The sequence below is a fragment of the Canis lupus genome, chromosome 26 (assembly GCF_011100685.1).
Source record: "Canis lupus familiaris isolate Mischka breed German Shepherd chromosome 26, alternate assembly UU_Cfam_GSD_1.0, whole genome shotgun sequence".
Lineage (NCBI taxonomy): Eukaryota > Metazoa > Chordata > Mammalia > Carnivora > Canidae > Canis > Canis lupus.
Genome location: NC_049247.1, coordinates 38759078 through 38779412, shown reverse-complemented (window position 1 = coordinate 38779412; position 20335 = coordinate 38759078). Strand labels below are relative to the sequence as shown.

General features: G+C 45.4%; 1 protein-coding gene across 1 annotated transcript; it reads right to left on the bottom strand.

The window, feature by feature from the left end:
* Nucleotides 1-2864: 2864 nt before the first annotated feature.
* On the bottom strand, nucleotides 2865-19866 carry LIPF (lipase F, gastric type). The gene is given in 10 exon segments (NM_001003209.1): nucleotides 2865-3491; nucleotides 5453-5524; nucleotides 6368-6439; nucleotides 8599-8745; nucleotides 10223-10359; nucleotides 14904-15013; nucleotides 15577-15775; nucleotides 16598-16715; nucleotides 16894-17009; nucleotides 19825-19866. Coding segments are annotated over 9 exon segments (1197 nt in total). The 5' UTR covers nucleotides 16999-17009; nucleotides 19825-19866; the 3' UTR covers nucleotides 2865-3254.
* Nucleotides 19867-20335: the final 469 nt, after the last annotated feature.

The window sequence follows — 20335 nt, the reverse complement described above, 5'->3', positions numbered from 1 at the left end:
GGGGAGGGGCAGAAGGAAGGAGAGAATCTCAAGGAGACCCCGCAAGGAGCACAGAGCCTGATGCAGGGCTCAATCTCACGATTCCGGGGTCATGACATGAGCCAAAACCAAGAATCAGACACAACCGACTGAGCCACCCAAGCACTCCATGATGTAGTCTATCTTTAAAAGATTACCTAGCTCTCTTCATGAAAAAAGCCTAAAAGCAATGGCCAATCCAGTAACAATGATCACCCTCACTAGCAGAATATGGCTTCTTTTTTTAAAAATTTTTTTATTTATTTATGATAGTCACACACAGAGAGAGAGACAGAGAGAGAGGCAGAGACACAGGAAGAGGGAGAAGCAGGCTCCATGCACCGGGAGCCCGACGTGGGATTCGATCCTGGGTCTCCAGGATCGCGCCCTGGGCCAAAGGCAGGTGCCAAACCGCTGCGCCACCCAGGGGTCCCAGAATATGGCTTCTTAAAAGGAGCCAGGACTTCTTAGAGAAAGAATTGACCCCAGAGCAGGAGAGGCAAATGCACAAGACGGCAAGTCAGAAGGACATTGGAGCCATTCATAGAGGCTCTCACAAGCAGTAGAAGGGAATACTTTAATACCGCTACGAATAAAAATTGCATTGAATTGAAACACATCAAATATGCAAAGGAACATGAATTTATTATGAGACTAAAAGAAGGGAAATTAATTTTGGAAATTGAAAAAAGGAAAGAATCATACATTTTGGGGAGCCAAACAATACATGACGAAACTTTTCTCCTATGGAAGCATCCCAGCTAATAAATGAAGAGAAAAGTGATTCGGTTAGACTAGCATTGTTCCCTAACCCCTGGTGAACAACTGAATCTGGGTCCTGCAAAGGCATGGATGGCTACTGACATCCTGAAAGATGAGCAGTTCTGCATTATAATTTTCATTCTAGAAAAACACAACATGGTTTATGAAGTAGCTTTTCCAAAAAAGATCTCACCGTGATAAAGGTCATAACCTACAAAAATGGTTCTCAGCAGGGGGGATGGATGGTTTTTCCCTTAAGCTGATATTTGGCGATGTCTGGAGACATTTCGAGTTGTCACTAATTCTGTGTGTGCTGCTAACATCAGGTGGGTAGAGGCTGAGGATAAACCCTAGACTGCCCAGGATTATCTGGGCAAAATTATCTGGCAAATAAAATGTCAAGAGTGTTGGGGTTAGAAATCCTGGCTTATGGGAGATGTTAAATAATAGTACTGGAACATAACCAGCAAAATCTCGATGTTGTGAAACCACAGGCCCAAGGTACAGTCTCATTAACAACAATAACCAAAAAATTCAAGAAATAAAAAGAAAGGGGACAGATGACCTGTAGACCTAAGGAGGTAAGAGGCAGATCAACCAACAAAAGGTGAAGTGCTTCTTTGGGTTCATATTCAAAAAAACTGTAAAAAATGTTGACATTTATGAGACAATTGGAAATCTCAACACTGACTGGATGTTTAATGATCTAAAGAAAATTTTGGATGTGATAATGGCTTTATTATGTTAAAAAAAGAGAGCTGATCGTCTAGAAGCACATCCTGAAATACTCGTGGATGAAATATGTCATGTCTCAAATTAGCTTCAAATTAACGTGGGAGCAAGGGAGCAGCTAGAGAAATAAATCCTCGGAGGTCAGAGGTGTGTTGGCAGTTCTGATGTAGGAACGGGAGCTCTTGGCGGAGCTTCTGTGGGAGCAGATACATTTACTTGTGTTCAACAACTAAAACCAAAGCTGCCCATGATTGTTAAATGCAGACCAGAGGGTGGTAGTTCCCTGGAAAAGTGACTGCGCTTCTCCGGAGGCGGCCGCGTGGATGAAGCGTCTGACTCCTTGCCCAGCTCCACCTCCGTGGGTGTCACTCGTCTCTGAGAGTCTCCTGACTTAAAGGCTGCCAGCAAAGTTTGCTGAAGTTTTGAAGTAAGGACTTTTAAATGATCTTCTTTCAGCAATTTCTTGTTGCCACTTTAATAATAAAGGGGGTAAATAAACAAGAAGACTCCAGACGTTCTAGCAAAGCTCGAGGGGCATGACCGTGTGATAAGAATCCTATTGTCGTGACCCCTCACCATGCTCCGGATACTAGTGAGTACAAGACTCTCTCGACCTCACATATTTCATACGTTAAACCCTACCCGTAGCATGATATGTGTGACCCAGAATGCTTAATCTATAAAACATGAGGTCACAATATTACAGGATTGATAGGATTTCTCAGGTTAGGCTGTGCTTCATGGAGATTCTGGAAGTTTGGAGGAGCCATTTTTTGAGGCGAGGGGCATGTACCCACTGGTGGCAGTTGTATCTTCCGACTTACGTGGTCAGCGGAATGCTTCTGGACCCTGTGGCTGCCAGAATGGTGGCAGGGATGTAAGCAATCTTTTGACTAGCCCGTTGCATGTTTCGTGGCCGAGGTCCAGGGATGCGGAGTGGAACAGCAGGAGGGATGGAGCATACACGCTGCACCCTAGTTTCCAGAACCAGGGCTGCCCTGTTGCCTGTTGCTCCTTTCCCTCTTGGAAGTAAAAGTGAGCTGACCTTAATTGAGCTGATAGCTTAATTGGATTTTCATGAGGTCAAATATGCAAAACAGCAAGTAATATCCCCAGTGCACAGAGGGGGAGGGGGAGCAACGTACTCAATCTCAGCCATGCACCTGGGGTGTCAGTATTCAATCCCAGGACCGTCTTTGGGCCACACCCGTGACTCAGGTCTCACAATCTGTGTTGGGTTTGGCAGGTAAATGGAATGGGAGGACTGGGAGAGACATTCCACTGCCCCAGGAAGGTGTACTCTCAAGTGTTTCCAGATTCATCTTGGTGAAAAATAAAAAATTTAAAAATGATTTTATTTTATTAAGTATTTATTTATTTATTTATTTATTTGAGAGAGAGAGAGAGAGAGCGCGTGTGCACGCACGAGCAGGGGGGAGCAGCAGGAGGAGAAGCAGACCCCCGCCCCGGGCAGCGAGCCCAGACACAAGGCTCCATCCTAGGATCCCGAGATCATGACTTAAGCCGAAGGCAGACGACTTAGCCGACTGAGCCACCCAGATGCCCCAAATTTAAAAATCATTTTAAATTCAAAAATTACCAACGGAAAGATTGTTGATGCTAACACATTTCTGAAATCAAAACTATGGGAACAATCACCGTGTCTCAAACATGATAGAAAACCACGTGTGAGAGAAGAACGTATTTTGGAACAATAAAAGAATAATTCCTTAAATCTAGAACTACTTATTATCTGTTCCCATCATGGAAACAATTTCATTGTAAACCGCTTGAGGGGCATCCATGGCCCAGATAAAGTCCAAGTGATTGTAAGGAGGAATCTTCCTGTGGTAAATGAGATTGGGGAGCTTGGAAAGCAAAAGGTCAACATCGTGAGGGTCGGCCAGCAAGTCGTTGCCACCGTTCCACACTGCGATTGGCACATGCATGTCTGTCAGGTTGTAGTAGGGAGGCGTGCTCTAAAACACAAGAGAGGGAAAAAAAATAAAACACAAGAGAGGAAGAACCCGGTTTTCACAGGTGACCGCACTTTAGACCCCAATACTTCTTCCTTGGCCAGAGGCTATGACATTGGCTGATGATTTTATTTTTTTATTGAGATGCAATTGACATAAACATTGTGCTAATTTCAGGTGTGCAACATAATGATTTAATATATGTACGTGTTATGAAATAGTCGCCGTAATGAGTCTAGGTGATGCCCGTCACCCACGCGTGGTTATAATGTTTTTGCTTGTGATGGGAACTCTGAAGATCCGCTTTCTTGGCAACTCCCAAATATACAATACAGTTTTGTAAGTTGTCACCATGCTGTACTCTACATCCTCAGGATGTATTTAGTTTATAAACTGGAATTTTGTACCTTTGGACCACCTTGACCCAGTTCATCCACCCAGTATCGCTCACCTGTGACAACCACTCATCTGTTCTCTGTCATCTATGAACTCAGCCGTTGTTTTTGTTTTCAGATAAGCAAAAACATGTAAGTGAGGTCATACAGTATGTGTCTTTCTCTGACTTATTTCACTTAGTATAATGCCCTCAAGTTTGATGCGCCTGGCATGGTCGAGTTTTCTAAGCAGATTCCTACCAGTGATTGCCCAGAGACAGTCGCCTTTATCCACAGAGCAAAGTAGCTGCGATAGGTTTTAGGTCAGCGCTTTTCAAACTTGAAAGCGCCTGTGAATCACCCGGGGATCTTGTTAAAATGAAGATTCTGACTCAGTACATCTAGAGGAGGAGCCGGGACTCTGCATTCTCGGTGATGCTGACGCTGTTGGTCCTGGACCACGCCTTGAACAGCAAGGCTTTCGATGGTAATTCTTACAAATTAAAAACTTAGATTTCTACCCAAGCTCAAGGAAGTGGATTTGCGTGGGTCGTAACGGTAATAGACTGTCTCTACCCAGACACTCTAAAGTATGATCTTGAAATGCCTTGAGTCATTTATTTTGGCTTTGTATTGATTTACCAGTATGGTCAGTTGGTAGGCCAGTCAGTTCACTAAGGGGTTGTATTTGTTGAATGCTTACTTGATTTTACTAATGATCCGATAAAATTCCGATAGAAACTATCACCAGTCCCATTTGCTCTTTCTAAATCACCATTTACACATAAATTTTAAGGAGGTTTATGAAGCAAGACAAGGGAATAAGTAAGGAATCACCAATTTTACCATTATCGACAGAGAATTTTGTTAGTAATGAGAATTACTAATCCAATATACTAAGTTTTCTATATTTCTATATTCCCATCTTATATAATAGCCAACTCGTCATAGCAAGATATTTCATCATATATAATTTTCCATAGTATTTTAACCCTTCACCATGGTGGAGGATATCCATAATAATAAACCTACTTTCCTTTATTCATGCTCCATTGTTCAAAGAGTTTTCTAAATGCTACCTTCTGGCTCTTAAATTAGTGTCACTGCTCAGTTAGTCGAAGACCATCCTGTGCTGTTTTTGGCTTGGCCGGAGGGAGGGTGGGCTTGGGATTTGTTATTCCAGGTCCTCTAAGATAAATGTCTCTGATTCCTGGTAGTAGAGCCCAGTAGAAAGGTAGATACAAAGAAAGTCTGTGTCTGGGGACTTTAAGGAGGCGATGGTTGGGGGGAAAGTGTTTTCAACAATGTTTGATCTGATGAGGTGTCTTTAAAGACATCAAAATGTCACAAAACTGGGGGGCTTGGGGGACCATCTTCTCTACACAGCACAAAGCTGTGGGAGAAGGGAGACGGGCTGACATCTGCGTGATGAAGGGATTCCAAGGAAATTACCGCCTACTTCCTAATTGCCTTAAGGATGAGTCTGGGCACCAACGTTCCTTTGGAAAATATACGCATGGTCATCGTAATTTCAGCCTTTTATAGCTTTGCCTTTCAAAATGTGAACAACGTCAACGTGAAGAAGCTTACCTGATGATAGTGCATCATGTTCTGAACTGGGCTTCCCCAGTCAAAAGCTTGGAACTTCCCAGACTTAACAGCCTAGTGCAGAGAAATGAAGAACACGAGTAAATAAAACCTCTCCTTGCCATGTGGCAAACAAAATTCGAATCCTTCCGTTTAGTTTACTTGCAATTCAAAAAATTTTTGAAAAACATTCTTCCCCTTCCAAAAGCTAAGACTATTGTTCATCCAGGACCAGGTACTTGTGCAAGTTTAAATGTGGCTTTGCCTGAAATATTTTTTTTCTCATGGGCCGAGTCATAAAAAGTCCCTCATTTCTTTGCTGCCCAAAGGGACGTTTTCATTAGATTTTATTTGTATTTTATTAGAAAGAATTTTTTAAAGGATGAGACAGAGGGGAGAGGTAGAAGGAGAGGAAGAGAGAGAGAGAATCTGAGGCAGGTTCCACATTCAGTGCAGACCCTGACCCTGGGCTCCACGTCACGACCCCGTGATCATGACCTGAGCCGAAAACGAGAGTCAAAAGCTTAACTGATTCAGCCACCGAGACGCCCCTTATAGGATTTCCATTCGTGTGGATTGATAGTTATTTTCAGCCGGCAGCCACATACTAAAAAAATTCCCTGCACCTGGCACTATTATAAGACTGTGCTTTAGGTAAAGTGCCAGGGGCTCAGGCACATGGAAGAAATTTTATTTTATTTTTTTATTTTAAAAGATGTTATTTATTTATTCATGAGAGACACAGGGAGAGAGGCAGAGACCCAGGCAGAGGGAGAAGCAGGCTCCATGCAGGGAGCCCGACGCAGGACTCGATCCCGGGACCCTGGGGTCACGCCCTGGGCTGAAGGCAGATGCTCAACTGTTGAGCCACCCAGGGACCCCACAAAAGAAGTTTTAACAGCATTTGAGAAATGATACCTGGGACCAGTGGAGCACGTTCTGAACCGATGTTCCTGCTGGATTATGTGACAGATACACATCCAAGCGACTCTAGAAAGCAAATGCACACGCAGATGTATATTTGGTTCCTTAAAAGCAGCTAAGATTTACATTTCTCTGGTCCAGGTCAAGTGCCTAAGGGTAGCATTTACCAAAGGACACGAGCACCACAGCTCCATGCTGCTTTAGAGCTCGCAAAGCACACGTGCCTGAGCCAGTTGGGTTTGTATCCACTCAGTGAGGACAGCTCATCACACCTTCTATCAAAAATGGGACGCGGGGCTCTGGGAAGTTTAGAGAAACGTCCAATGCCATGCAGCTCGTATTGGGGTAGTGCCAGAGAGTTTAATCTGGATCTCTAACTTCTCAGCTTTCTCTCTCCTCTGCCCAGGCACAGAGTGCAGTAAATATAATGTCCACACACAAGCCTCTTGCTTGGCAGCCCTATACGTGCATATGTAATTATAGATACGTACGTACACATCGTGTGTGCGAGAGTCGGCACACGTGTATAGGACACGTACCATCCTAGTGCTACCCTGCTCTCCTAGAAGTGCCCTAATCCACATGGATCAGACTCCGGACGACAACCTGAAATCCGTCTGTGCTGTATAGACTAGTTCGTAGTGGATCTTGGTGGCTCTGTGTAGAGGATCATGGACAGAGTTGAACGAATTGACTATCATCGCAGAAGAACGAAGTATCTCTCCACAGAATCTTCATGCACAAGGATGAAATCGCTAATCTCCTTGGCTCCTCTTGTCTCTATTTTACTATGATTTTTCCCCAGAAGGCTCTTATGGACGCAGTGCAGTAATCGGGGCTGCGCTTTCTTAGTGTGACGAGGGTAGACGGCTCCGTCCTTCCCACATACAACATGACAGATGTTCCCAGAGCCATGGAGACGGAGAGAAGGATGGGACTTTAATTCACTACCCAAAATAGAACCTAAGGAAAGTTCCCTTCATTCATCTATGTTTTAAAATATCCACAGATTCTGACCAGCATTGGGAAGGAGAACGGGATGTCCTTGAGTTCCACGAGGGCAGGAACGTCTCTGCTTTCACCGTTCTGTTCCCAGTAGCCACAGCACTTAGGAACGCCCCATAGATACCGTTTAGTGAGGAGGCACCTGGAGGTAGCATAGACCTTCTTCTCAATAAACTTGGTTTCCTCAGGTATTCAAGGGTCTATAACTAAACCGATAATGCTGAGTGAGGGTCATTTTCAACGTATAATAGTATTAGTAGCAAAGCATATGTTATTACGACGAGCGATATGCTTTGAACTAGGTTCTATATGCTTGACACACATTCGTTCACTTCATCTCCACAATAATACATTTCGGGGACAAGGAAACCAAGACAGAGGAGTCGTGACTCAGCTCCAAAGACAGGATTCGAACGTAGGTCCCTAACCTGAATCCGTGCTCTTAAACTACTTTTGATACTGCGTTTTGTCATATATGTTTTATTTTTTATTATTTATTTATTTATTTTTATTTTTTGTTATTTATTTGTTTGTTTGTTTGTTTATTTATTTATTTATTGTCACATATGTTTTAAAACCCAAACCCGATTCAAAGCAAGTGAAACAGCCAGATAAAGTATATGGACGAAAGCTGACATCAATAGTTGCTCAGAAATAAATTTTATAAAATTTATGGAAATGACTATCAGCACTAAGAACATTTATTCAGTGCTCAGACATTGGTGGAGGAGAATGTCAAAAATATCGTTCCATGACTCCCCTCGCAGAATTTAAATGTTACACCTTAAGAGGTCAGGAGTGGGTAGTGCTCACTATCTACAATTTTTTTTTCTACATGCTGTTTACTTAGGGGGAACTTGGTGCCAGCATGGAGCTGGAGGGAACGAAACTGGGAGCAATGATGTGACTTCCCTTGGGCTTGAACACAATTCTGAAGCTACTTCTACTTCTCTGGTTGGTTTTTGTTGTTGGTGGTGGTGGGTTTTCTTTTCTTTTTTTTTTTTTTTTAAGTAGGCTCCACACCCAGCATGGAGCCCAACACGGGGCTTGACCTCATGACCCTGAGAGCAAGACATGCATCGGATGGTTCCCCAACAGAGCCACACGGATGCCCACTACTTCTAGCTGTTTAAAGTACCATGTCTAACTGGTGGTAGGACAAGGCATCGATCAAAATGTTGCTCAAAATATTCAGAGTAGAAATGTCAATGCATACAAACCATGTTCAAGTTCATAGTGTCAAATCCACAAATGATAAACAGGGCGTTGCTGCAGAGGAGATCCACCGTCTCGCGGGAGCATACCTCGGTGGCGAGAAATTGATCAAAGAAGTGGTGTGGGTAGAATATTTTGTTTCCAAATATAAGCTGAAAAATAAAAGCATTGATAGAGGTTTGCAAAAAATCAACCGACGGAGAAGACCCATTAATTCGTCTGGTTGACCGGTTCAGGGGTGAATAGGCTCACGAGATGTTCATGGCTCGTCATGTCGCTTCGGGAATCCTAAATACTTCTCTTGTTTAATTCCCACAATAAAGTTGTGGAGTGGACAGGACAGATGATCGACTTCGAATATTTATTGTTCCGCTGGGAACATGGTGGCTCCCGGGAAGTGTAAGGCCCAAGGGGTTACAGTCTAGTCGGGCAAATAAGCGTCATGAAATAAGATCATGAAACAACGTGGGAGACATGTCGTGAGTAAGAGCTAGATGCGTGACGTCAGCAGTGGAACACGAAAGGATCCGGAGCAGAATGGTGAGTCTGCGCCACGTGGTCTGGAAGCCTCTGGAAAGACAATGAGCTGAGGTGGTCTGATTATTGAAAGCGTTTGCCTCAATTCTGTGACCCCATATCGCTCAAGAGGAGACAGGAGAGAGTCAGGGCCCTGTGCTGCCTACAACCGGCTGGGAGGTTATGCACCGTACAAGCCGGCATCCGGCCCCAGGCCCTAAGCTTCCGATCGAGGTCCAACATTTGTTATCACCGGCTTTGAACCCGCTGTGCACATGGCCCATCGCCAAAGCTGAGCCCAGTAGCGAATAAACACCTGCATCCACGCGACAGTGACTCCACCCAAGGTCATCACGTGCATTCACGCTTTGAACAAGAGCTTTACAAATGCGGTTTGACTGCTAGAGAGTCTCTTGGGTGCTCGACACACAGTCAGTTCAGAGTGAAAGGAAATGAATCGTCCAGAACCACGGGAGGAAAGGGCATCCTGACTCCCCTCAGCCCGCAGGACAACGGTTCCCCCAAAGGAAGCAGGGTCCCGGCCCGCGGTGCCGGCTTCGACAGGGGGAGAAGTAGGTGATCAGGTGCTGCAGAAGCACAGAGCATCCCCCCCACGAGCCCACGAGGCATGGCTTAGTGCATGCTCCGCACTCGGGAGCCCCACGTACAGGGGAGCTCGGGTGGGGGGAAGGCTTGCAAAGCCAAGGGCCTTCCAGGGGCCTCCCCGAGCATTGCTCCCCTCCTTGTCCTTCCCGTTCTTTTCTATCCTTCCCCTTTCTGGTTTCCTTGGTGCAGGTGGTTGAGGCTTCTTCTGTGACTGCTTTTGTTCCTCTCCCCGCTTCCCTGATTGTGGTTTCCATACAACTAGGGGGGAAACGTCGGTGAAGGGGAGGAGCACTCTGCCCCGCTAACCCACAGAAGTGGGGAGACGCAGAGACGAAGGGGGTCCCGCCCGCTGGACGGGGAGCCAGCCAAGGTCGGGGAAATAAAACACACAAGCGCACATCTGCACCGTCGGCCGTGGCCCTCCACCAGGTGTTTCGCTCCCTTTCCCTCACGGCGAGACACGCGGACAACTTGGGATCCGAGATTCGGTTACAGAGAATCACATACCTTGAAGAGGAACGAAGGGACGAGCATGAGTTTGTTTAACAGGGTTTCGGTGTACTTCACGGTGGCAACGGGAGCTAATGCATAGAAGGTTTTGATCCGTTTCGCCAGCTTGGGATTGGTGGAAAAGGCGATGAAACCTGAAACAGAACAACACGGGCCAGTGGAGAAGGCGTGTGCGCGTGTGTTTTCCGAGCACGACATTATTTACTCCGAATGCCCTGTGTGAAGGAGACGCTGACAGTCTCCGCTTGTTCGAAGAGATCAGATTTTAGTATCTTTGTTTTATTTTCGTAGATTCTCTCTGGGAACAGGAGGCTAGAACTTGTAAAACGTTGTAATAGACTCTTTCATCTGACTGTAGAAAATAGGCCAACTTTACGATTCCCACGGGGGGGCAAAACGCTATTTATACTGCATGTAGGTCTTGAGGAGTTCAAATTCATGTCATTACAGTGAGATAATTAATCGGCATTTACTATGAGTAGGGTACGGAAGTGGGAAGATTAAAAACGTTTGAAATCCGACCAACTGAGATTTGAATCCTGGCTATGTGGTTTATTAGCTTTGTGACCTTGGACAAGTCACCTAAAGGCGAAGAGCCTCATTTCCCTCATCCTAAATATGGGGCTAATAGTGAGTGCTTCAGTAGGTTTTTTTGGGGGGAACCAAATGAATTATGGAAGGTATTTCCCAGGACACTTGGCACAGCGTAAATGCTGGGTAAGTGAGTAGCCACAATAATTCAAACATTTCAAATATGGTGAATATATTCAGCTCTTGTCTGTAGTTAATTCCCTTTTTTTTTTTTTTAGATTTTATTTATTTATCCATGAGAGACCCAGAGAGTGAGGCAGAGACACAGGCAGAGGGAGATGCAGGCTCCATGCAGGGAGCCCGATGCAGGACTCGATCCCAGGACCCCAGGATCACACCCTGGGCTGAAGGCAGATGCTCAACCGCTGAGCCCTCCAGGCGTCCCTAGAGTTACGTGGTATTATGAACAGTAGCATATTAGTAGCCTGGGCTGTGAGCTAAGCTCTATATGGTCAAACTACATAGGACAATCTCTCCCCACGGTTAATAACATTAATTAAGACATTAATTAATTAATTAATTTTTCAGGCATTAAGAATGTCCTGGGGGAAAAAAAAAGATTTTCAAATGTAAACACCTACCTTGGCCTAATTCTACTTGAGGAAGAATGGTCTTTGTAAGAATCCTATGTTTGGGAAGGGATCCTTTGCCTGCTTGCCCCAATCTGCAGATTTTCACCCAAAAGAAACAAGAATCACACATGAAGAGTTTGCACGGGTGTCTAGAGGTCCCTGCACTGTCAGGACGGGTGATTCTCAGAATACGCTCGCTTGCTCCCAATAAACAATCCTCTTTGAGACGCGATTCTAACAAGGACACTCCTCCCGCCTCTCAGGACTCAGAAGATTCCGAGATGCGAATTCAGAGCGGAAACACCTTCCAGAAATCTATGCGTGCGGCAATAGCAATGACAAGTCCCCCGTCAGTGACAAAGAAGAACGGAATGTTCAAAGTTCAAATGACTCCAAAGAGTGGTAGTTTGGGGTCATTTAGTGTCAGTTCTACTCATCTCAGTAAATCCTGGGAAATTGTCTGCCTTGCGTCTCGAGTTTCATAACCCTGGATCATCGAGAGAAGTTTAAACTCTACTCGATGTGTGCTGTTTAAAAAAAGCAGCGCTGCGTCAGAAGTCAAGGCGGATTTCCCTCCAAAACGGTGACATTTTGGAATGGTTTGAGAAACGGAAGGAGTCAATTTTAGTAATCTAGAACATCTCCCCCTTTTTAATAAAGGATTGTGAGGAGTTCCTGGATGGCCCGTGGGTTGAGCATCCGATTCGTGGTTTCTGCTCAGGTCGTGATCTCAGGGTCGTGGGATCCAGCCCCCGAGGGGCTCCACGCTCAGTGGGACGTCCGCTTGAGATTCCCTTCCCGCACACGCACGCGATCCCTCTAAAATAAATAAATAAATCTTCTGTTCTTTAAAAAAAAAAGGATTTTGAGTCAACCGTTGACCACGTGTGACTGATGCTGTGCTGTAACTGCTCAGATTCCTCTTCCTGCCTGAGGCCTTTGTCCAACCCCAGGGGCGGGGACGGTTGTGACTCGTCTCTGATTTCGCTTTTGCTCAAGAGGATCCAAGGTTGTCAAAGGATTCAAGGGAATCCCTTTCCCAGGGCACGTGTGCATCAAATGCTGGTCGGCAAGTCGGGAAAAAGGCTCGGCCGCCTAGTCCCAGTCAAGACTCTGAAGAGCCACCTCCTACAGTGTCGGCGGGGCCTTCGTGGGACGGTGTCACCTTCTCCCTCTGACTACTCTCGCTTCTCTGCCCTTGGCCCCAGAGGCGCTTGTTTATAAAACGCCCTGGATACCAATCCTCATCTCCCTGGGAACTGTGCCCAACCTCACGGACCTTTTCCTTTAAAATTCTATAGGTAAGGGACGCCTGGGTGGCTCAGGGATTGAGCGTCTGCTTTCCGCTCACATGGTGACCCGGAGTCCCGGGATCGAGTCCCACGTCGGGCTCCCTGCAGGGAGCCTGCTTCTCCCTCTGCCTGGGTCTCTGCCTCTCTCTGTGTGTCTCTCCTGAATAAACAAGTAAAGTCTTTTAGAAAAAATAGGAAATGATTTTTAAAATTAAATTAAATTTTATAGGTGAGAGGCACCAGCGGGTCAGTCGGGTCAGTCGGTTGAATGTCTGCCTTGGGCTCAGGTCTTGACCTCGGGTCCCGGGGTGGGTCCGGCTCAGAGCGGGGTCTGCTCCTCCCCCTGCTGGTGTGCTCCCTCGCGTGCTCTCTCCTTCCCACTTTACATAAGTGAATAAAATCCTTAAAGTCCTGTAGGTGCGATGCACACACCCAGCCGCCGCTTCACCTGCTTCCCTGTGTAGACGTCTACACGGGGCTGTTCTGAATGCTTGGCTTCCCATGGGCCTGGTCAGCAGCCACGGTGACGCCTGCACACACACGGACACACGTCGTGGCTCCTCCCCAGTGGCCCTTCCCCCTCCCTCCGTCGCTCTCTCCATCATGCTCTTGGGCTCACCTGGTGCAGCTGTCACCCGACCGGGCCGTGCGGTTGTCCCTACACCCGACCCGCTGCCAAATCCCTCCCTGACTTCAGGCCACAGGACGCCTCGGCAGCCCCCTGCACAGTTGGCCTCCTTCTCCTTCTTAGAACTCATTCTCCCCCCGCCTCCACACCAGGTCCTCCGCTTCCCTCCCAGCGCTGTCACCATCGTGTCTCGCTTCTGCACCTGATTCTTTCCCATCCTCCAAAGTAAGGGTGGCCCGGGCCTTGTCCCTTGGGCTCCTCCTCTCTCCAGTCAGAACGCGCTCCCCTGGTCGTTGCATCCTGGCTCACGTACATTTCGGGGTTTTCAGTCCGGTCCTCTTCCCTGAACTCCAGATTTGTATCGCCACCCGACTGCGTAGCCCTCCACTTCGATCTCCAATGGGTGCCTTGACAGCCAGCAGCCAGAAAACAGGGCCCCCGCCCTCCAGACCCTATAGAGCCCTTGTCACTGCCGACCCCTCGGGGCTGGGCATCCCCATGGCTCCGGGTGCTCAGGCCACAAGTCTTGTGTCATCCTGGACTCCTTCCCTTATCCCCTGAACCCGATGTAGAGGCAAGTCGTGTAGGTTGTACCTCCAGAACCCAACTGTGCACCCAGGCCCCACCCGCATCCGGGTCACTGCCAGGCCTGGAGAGGGTTACTCTGAGCCCCTAGCTGGTTCCTCTATCCTGGCCTTCATTCCTCACCAGCAGCTGGAGGGGATCCTGTCAATGGGGCCGTGTAACCTCTGATCCCATGGAGGAGCCTGAGGTCGGATCCTGGAACACCTGTCTTCAGAACTGGAGTTCCCTGTGGTCCCCTTTGCATTCAGAGTGAGAGCTGAAATCCCTACCACGGCCCAAAGCCCCGAGCTGTCCGGTCTCCTCGGCCGCATCCGCACCTCGGCTCTTGCTTTGCATCCGATGCAGCTACACGGTGAGGCGCTTCATCCATCTCCATCCCTTGAACAGGCTGCAACCTCGGAGCCTGTGCACCTGCTGTTCCCTCTTCCCAGAGCGCAGTCTCTCAGGCGTGCATGGTGCCCCCCGCCCTCCCGCCCCAGGGAGTGCTGGTGCTGTTCTCGTCTGCACTCGCTGTGACCCCTCTGACGCTCCCGAACTGCCTGTCCTGATTTACCTGCTTCCGTGGCATCACCATTACCTAACCTACTCCGTATTTTACTTTCTAACCCTTGTTACTCTCCGCCTCCCCCTAGAGCATACAGGGACAGAAAGCCTCATCTACCTTATTTATTGCAATGCTCTTAGGACACATTGCGAACACTCCATAATTGTGGTTGGATGGATGGAGTAAGTTCCGCCTGGAGGTCGTGAGGGTGTCTCAGAGCGTGGGCTCGGGGGGCCGGTTGCCTGAACTGGTGGCTCAGCTACCCAGTCCGTCTACCTGCGTTGCCTTGCACAAACTATTCACTCTCCCGTTTTGTTTCCCGTACGTACAATAGGAATAATCATTGTCCCTATGTTGTGGGACTGTCGTAACCGTTACTTTACATGATGAACGGAAAGCAGTTGGCATGGCCACTGGGAAGGGGTCCCCACAGGCCAGACCACCCGCATCAGCTGTTTTTACCCACCAATGGTGGTGCCCTGGGAATGGCCAACGTAGTGTAGCTTGTCCTGTCCCGTTTTCTTCAAGATGAAGTCAATGGTGGCGGGAAGGTCATATTTAGCCATCTCGTCAAAGCTGCAAGAAGAAAAGGGACAGAATACAAGTAAACACATTTCCTCGCTGTATTTCTAAAGGTCAAGCATTTCTATAGCCAAGCCTCTCTTTGGGAAATAGAAAACCAGGCTCTCGAAGCATCGCTGCTTCTAGGCCGTTAGTGTCAGGTGCTTTGGGCAGGGACTTCTTAGAACAGCCGATGTCATTTCTGAAGCAGAGCGTCCCAGCTACCACTGGATGCAAACAGGCGGCGTCTGTAGGTGGGGATTCTTTCCATTGCTAAACACGAAAGTCAGATTTAATGCTCCTGTGTGAGCCACGCCAGTGCCCCAGCAGGGGAGTCACATCTCCCTCTCATTCACTCCCCACACATCGCCTGGAACCATCTTTCGAAATGGGAAGCGGGCTTCTGCTATCCCCTTGTGGGAGACCGTTGGATCAGGATAAAAATCACCTGTTTTTTTCCTACTCAGCGTCATACGTTAAAACGGGACTGGAGTGGCGTTCGCGCTTGCGAATCCCCGTTCTTTTTCAACTCCATGTTTATTTTTAATTGTCCGTCTTTAATTGTCCCTTTTCTTTACCTGAAAGCCCAGAATTCGACGGAGTCGGGCGAGTAGTACAGATTCCTCCTGGCCCAGGTGTTGCCCCTGCTGTTCCCCAGCCACACGTCGTACCCGGCGTCGGCCAGGATGAAGGCCAGGCTGTTGTTGGGCAGGTTGGAGATCCAGTTTGTGGCTGATGCGAGCAAACCGTGTTGCAAAAATGCAACAGGTCTCCGGCCTGAGGAAGGAGATCGTATCCAAGCTTTATAAACTCATTTCTTATTCTCAGACAAACATGAAGACGGAAACGGGCTTTCGGACGAGTAGAGTTCATTTGCTTGATTGAGTTGAATATTTGGATCTATTATCTGAATTATGGGGGGTGGTCTCTCAAGTGACAAAATGTATCAGACTGTGCGTTTCAAACCTGTGCAGTTTACTGTCTGCCAATCATACCCCAGAAAGCTATTGAAAACCTTGTATTCGGAGGAAATTCAGCATGACGTCAGTTTCAGTGGATTGTGAGTGGGAAAGTGACAGGGATCCTGCTAACTCTGCTCTTTTAGATTTCACGATTCTCCCACAATGAGAAGAAGATACGTTTTTATTTAAATCACTCCATCTGTTTAGGAAAGGAGCCTCAAGTCGCCTCCCCATCCTTCCTACTGCAACGCCCGTCCTGGCTGACTTCCTGATGCCCCAGGACTCGGTGTGGTTATTATTCCTAGAGCAAGTTCTCCTTGCCCTCCACTGGCTGAGCTGGGCACTTTTGCCAGAACTCCCGGTGTAATATCCTCTGTAGAGCCCTAGCTCTAGCGTTGCACTTATCACATGTTATTCTAACCATCTGGTCACGCAGCTCATTGGCTTGATGGTGATCTCTCTGAAGATTGAGATTAGGCTTCGTCACTGTTGCATTTCCAGAATGAGCAAGACTCATTATGTCATAGGGAGCAATGAAAGGAGGAAGGAAGGGAGGAAAGGAACATGGATGGAATGCAGGGAAGAAAAGAGAGAGGGTGAGAGGAAGGGAGAAAAAGGGAGGGAGAAAGGATTATACCTATATTCTCTGAATTTTTCCTCCCATAAGGAATTCTGTCGATCCCAAGGATATAACCGTCTTCGGTCACAACTTCATATTCCTCAGCTGGGTATCCCCAGTAGGTGATCATCTGACTCTGATGAGGATAAACAAAGCTTTCCGTTTTAGCTGAGTTTTTAAACGCATCTAGTAAGTAGATACTGTTAGCTGCTCTTGATCAGTCATGGAAAAGCTTCAACGCGCCACGATTCTAAGTCATGGCAGGAGCTCTCGGTTCTGTAGGATCCCCTCCCCCCACCCACCCGGGAACTTACTATATTCATGGTCACTTCAGGGTTTGTGGGATGTAATTTTCCAAATAAACCATGTGTGGTTCCAAGTGTAGATATCACACTCGCCGCTGTTAATAGCAGCCACATTGTGGTCTTGCCTGAAACACAAGAGTAACCGGTGCCATGGGTGTTAGCCCTTTACACTTTCATGATGCTTGTATTTTGTGCTAATTTGACCTTCATGCAAACTGTACAAAAGCGTAGGTTTGATTATATTCTGTGGGGCAATGAACTGGGACGGGAGGACGGCCGCATAGGTGTTTTAATGCCTCATGTGTTTTCACTCTACTCGATTCCTTTTAAGAATGGTTCTCACTTGGTTTTCAAGTCATATTGAACACATCTTAATTGATAAAAATATCTTCAAATTCTCTGGCACTACATTCTATTATATTCTTGTTCGGCCTTATTTTTTAAGGTTTTGGCCAACTTATTTTGCGAGCCCAAAGTCCTGGGGCAGGGGGCATTGTGCGAACATTTGATTTTCCTAGATTCAGTCTCAATATAACACCCATTCCAACCCCTCATGATGTTTTTAATACAGCTTATAAATATTTATTAATCTGAGGTGATTATATGGGACAATTCCACTTCTGGGTATTTATCCAAAGGAAACAAAAAACTACTAACTCAACAAGATATCTGCACCTCCATGTTCACTGCAGCATTATTTGCAACAGCCAAGCCATGGAAACAAACTAAGTGTCTGTTGATGGATAAATGAATAAAGAAAATGTCACACACACACACACACACACACACACACACACACAAATACTATTATCAACCTTTAAAAAGAAGGAAGTCTTGCCATAGAGGACAATATGGATAGACCTCGAGAGCATTATGTTCAGTGAAATAAATCAGACAGTGAAAGACACATACCGTATGGTCTCACTTATGTGTCACATCTAAACAAACAAATCCCTAAACAAAAGCCAAACAGCTGAACTCATGGATACAGAGAATAGATTGGTGGTTACCAGAGGCAGGGAGGTAGAAAGGGGATGAAACAGGAGAAGGGGATTAAAAAGTATAAACTCCCAGTTATAAAACAGATGTCAGGGGGATATAATATACAGCACGGAGACTATAGTTAGTGTATTACATTTTTTAAGTTGCTAAAAGAGTAGATCTTAAAAGTTTTCATCTCAGGAAAAAATGATTCTGTATGATGATGGGTGTGAACTAGACTTATTGTGGAGATCATCTTGTAATACATACAAATATCGAATCCTTAATGTTGTAGACTTGAAATGGATATAATGTTGATCAATCATATTTGAATTCAAAAATAAAAAGAAAAAATACTATAACACTCTCTCCCCAAAGAGAAAAAAGTGAAGCAGATACGTTTGTATTTATATGAAAAGTTATCTCAAATGGATTGTAAAAACAAGGCACAGAATACAGTTCATTTGGTAGATGCAGTATAGTGTATGTGATACCATTTATGAAACTAAAAGTGCATCATTTGAAAAGTAAAATGAGAACACCATAATTATTAGGTTTCTTGTACCTACAACATAGTACACCCCAGTGACAAAATGTCCTTGCTATAAAATGAATGAATTTTTTGCTTTGAGTTACCTGAAAAACTGGATTGCCCAACTTAAAATTGATCAGCCTTGCTTGTCAACATGTGGTCCTTGAGGCAGCTGGTCAGCATTTTCTCTTGGACAATAAGGAATTCCCCATACACTCAGACTTATTAGAACTAAACTGATGTTCTTTTCCATTTTTACCTCTTGATTGAAATTACAATTTTAAACTTTTTCCAAATGGGCACTTTTATGGCCCACTACTTTTCTGATCTTGTGATGCTAATTATCACTTATTTCTCAGCATAGACAAAATATTTGACATTAGATCCAGAACATCTAACCTCCCTTCTATATTGTAATCACCAACCACAAGTTTGAGAATCCTCAGATATTAAGTTGCTGAAAAAGCCTCGAGGGAGAAGAGATATTTTCCCTCAAATATTTGAAGAGACACCACGTGGAGGACAGTTTTAAATCAATTCATTTTTAGTGTGTAGGAAATAAGTCTTTCCATAAATATTTGCTAAGAAACTGCTAAGTGTTGGGGTCCTGAGTGGCTCAGTTGGTTAAGCGTATGCCTTCAGCTCAGGTCATGACCTCAGAGTCCTGAGTCTGAGCTTGGGGTTGGGCTCCCTGCTCAGCTTGGAGTCTGTGTCCCCCTTTCCCTCTGCCCCTCCCAACCACTCGTGCTTTCTCTCCTTTCTCAAATAAATAAATAAATAAATCTAAAAAAGAAAAAGAAACTACCAAGTATCAGGAACAATATTTGGTGGTCACACATGGAAAGATTTTAATTCCACATAGTGAAGAGCTTTGTAAGACTTGGATCATTGGACTCAAGTGGGAATCTTTGGAAAGAGGTGATTTCTCAGTTGCTGATGTTTCGACAAAGGCGTATAACCATTTGTCAGAATTCATATCGAACACTTAGCATAGTCTCCAACCAACTAGAAAACCAGACTGAAGCTCTCAAGACCTCAATCTGGCCCTCTGGTCCAAGAGTTTGGCCCCTTAGTTAGTGTAGGATTAGATAAAATAGTGTCTCTTACAAATGGATTTTTAACCATGTTTCTACAAAGATATTTTAGAAAGGGACAAACTTGTACATGAAGGCCAACCAGCAGTTTTTCAACATTCAAAATGCTGAATTAATAAGCAAATCTGTCATCTAGTAATTAATAAGTTCACAAAAAAATTCAAGAATAAATAAGACCTTAGAAGAATGATCCCTAACTTAAATAGACACATTTATATTAAGATAAATATGCAACAAATATGAACACTTTTTAAAAATGCAAGAGTTGTGCTATAGGAAATAATGAGTTCAATAATTCAAATATGAATTTTGCCCAAAAGAAGTTATACTCACGGTCTCCTCAGAAACAAGATTATGTTTCTCTTGAAGTGTAGTGTTTTGGTCAACGTTGCCTTTACTTCTTATATACAAAACTTTCCATAATGGCCAGGATTACTCAGCCACTGATTACATTTCCATAAATCTTAATATCTGGACATAATCTAAGTATCAGAGGACAAACCTAAAAATCAAATACCACATTGATTTTCACATATTGTTGAGTTAGCACCTTTAACTTCTAAGAACCACAAATATTGGCCAAAGGAGTTATGGCTAAAAATTATTTAGGGAGCATTAAAAATGATTCTTGATAAGCTTAAACATATAGAAAGTGTTGAACCAAAGGTATAAGGCAAAAGATTATGGAGTGAAGCCCAGATAAAGGGATTTAAGATGACAAAGGGCCTCCTCTTGTTCTTTAAAAATACAGTGCATAAACGATTCTGACTGGATACTTAAATGACCGCCTGCGAATGAATGTAATCAGCAAGGATTAGTATGTTATTCTGGTCTTTGACCAGGG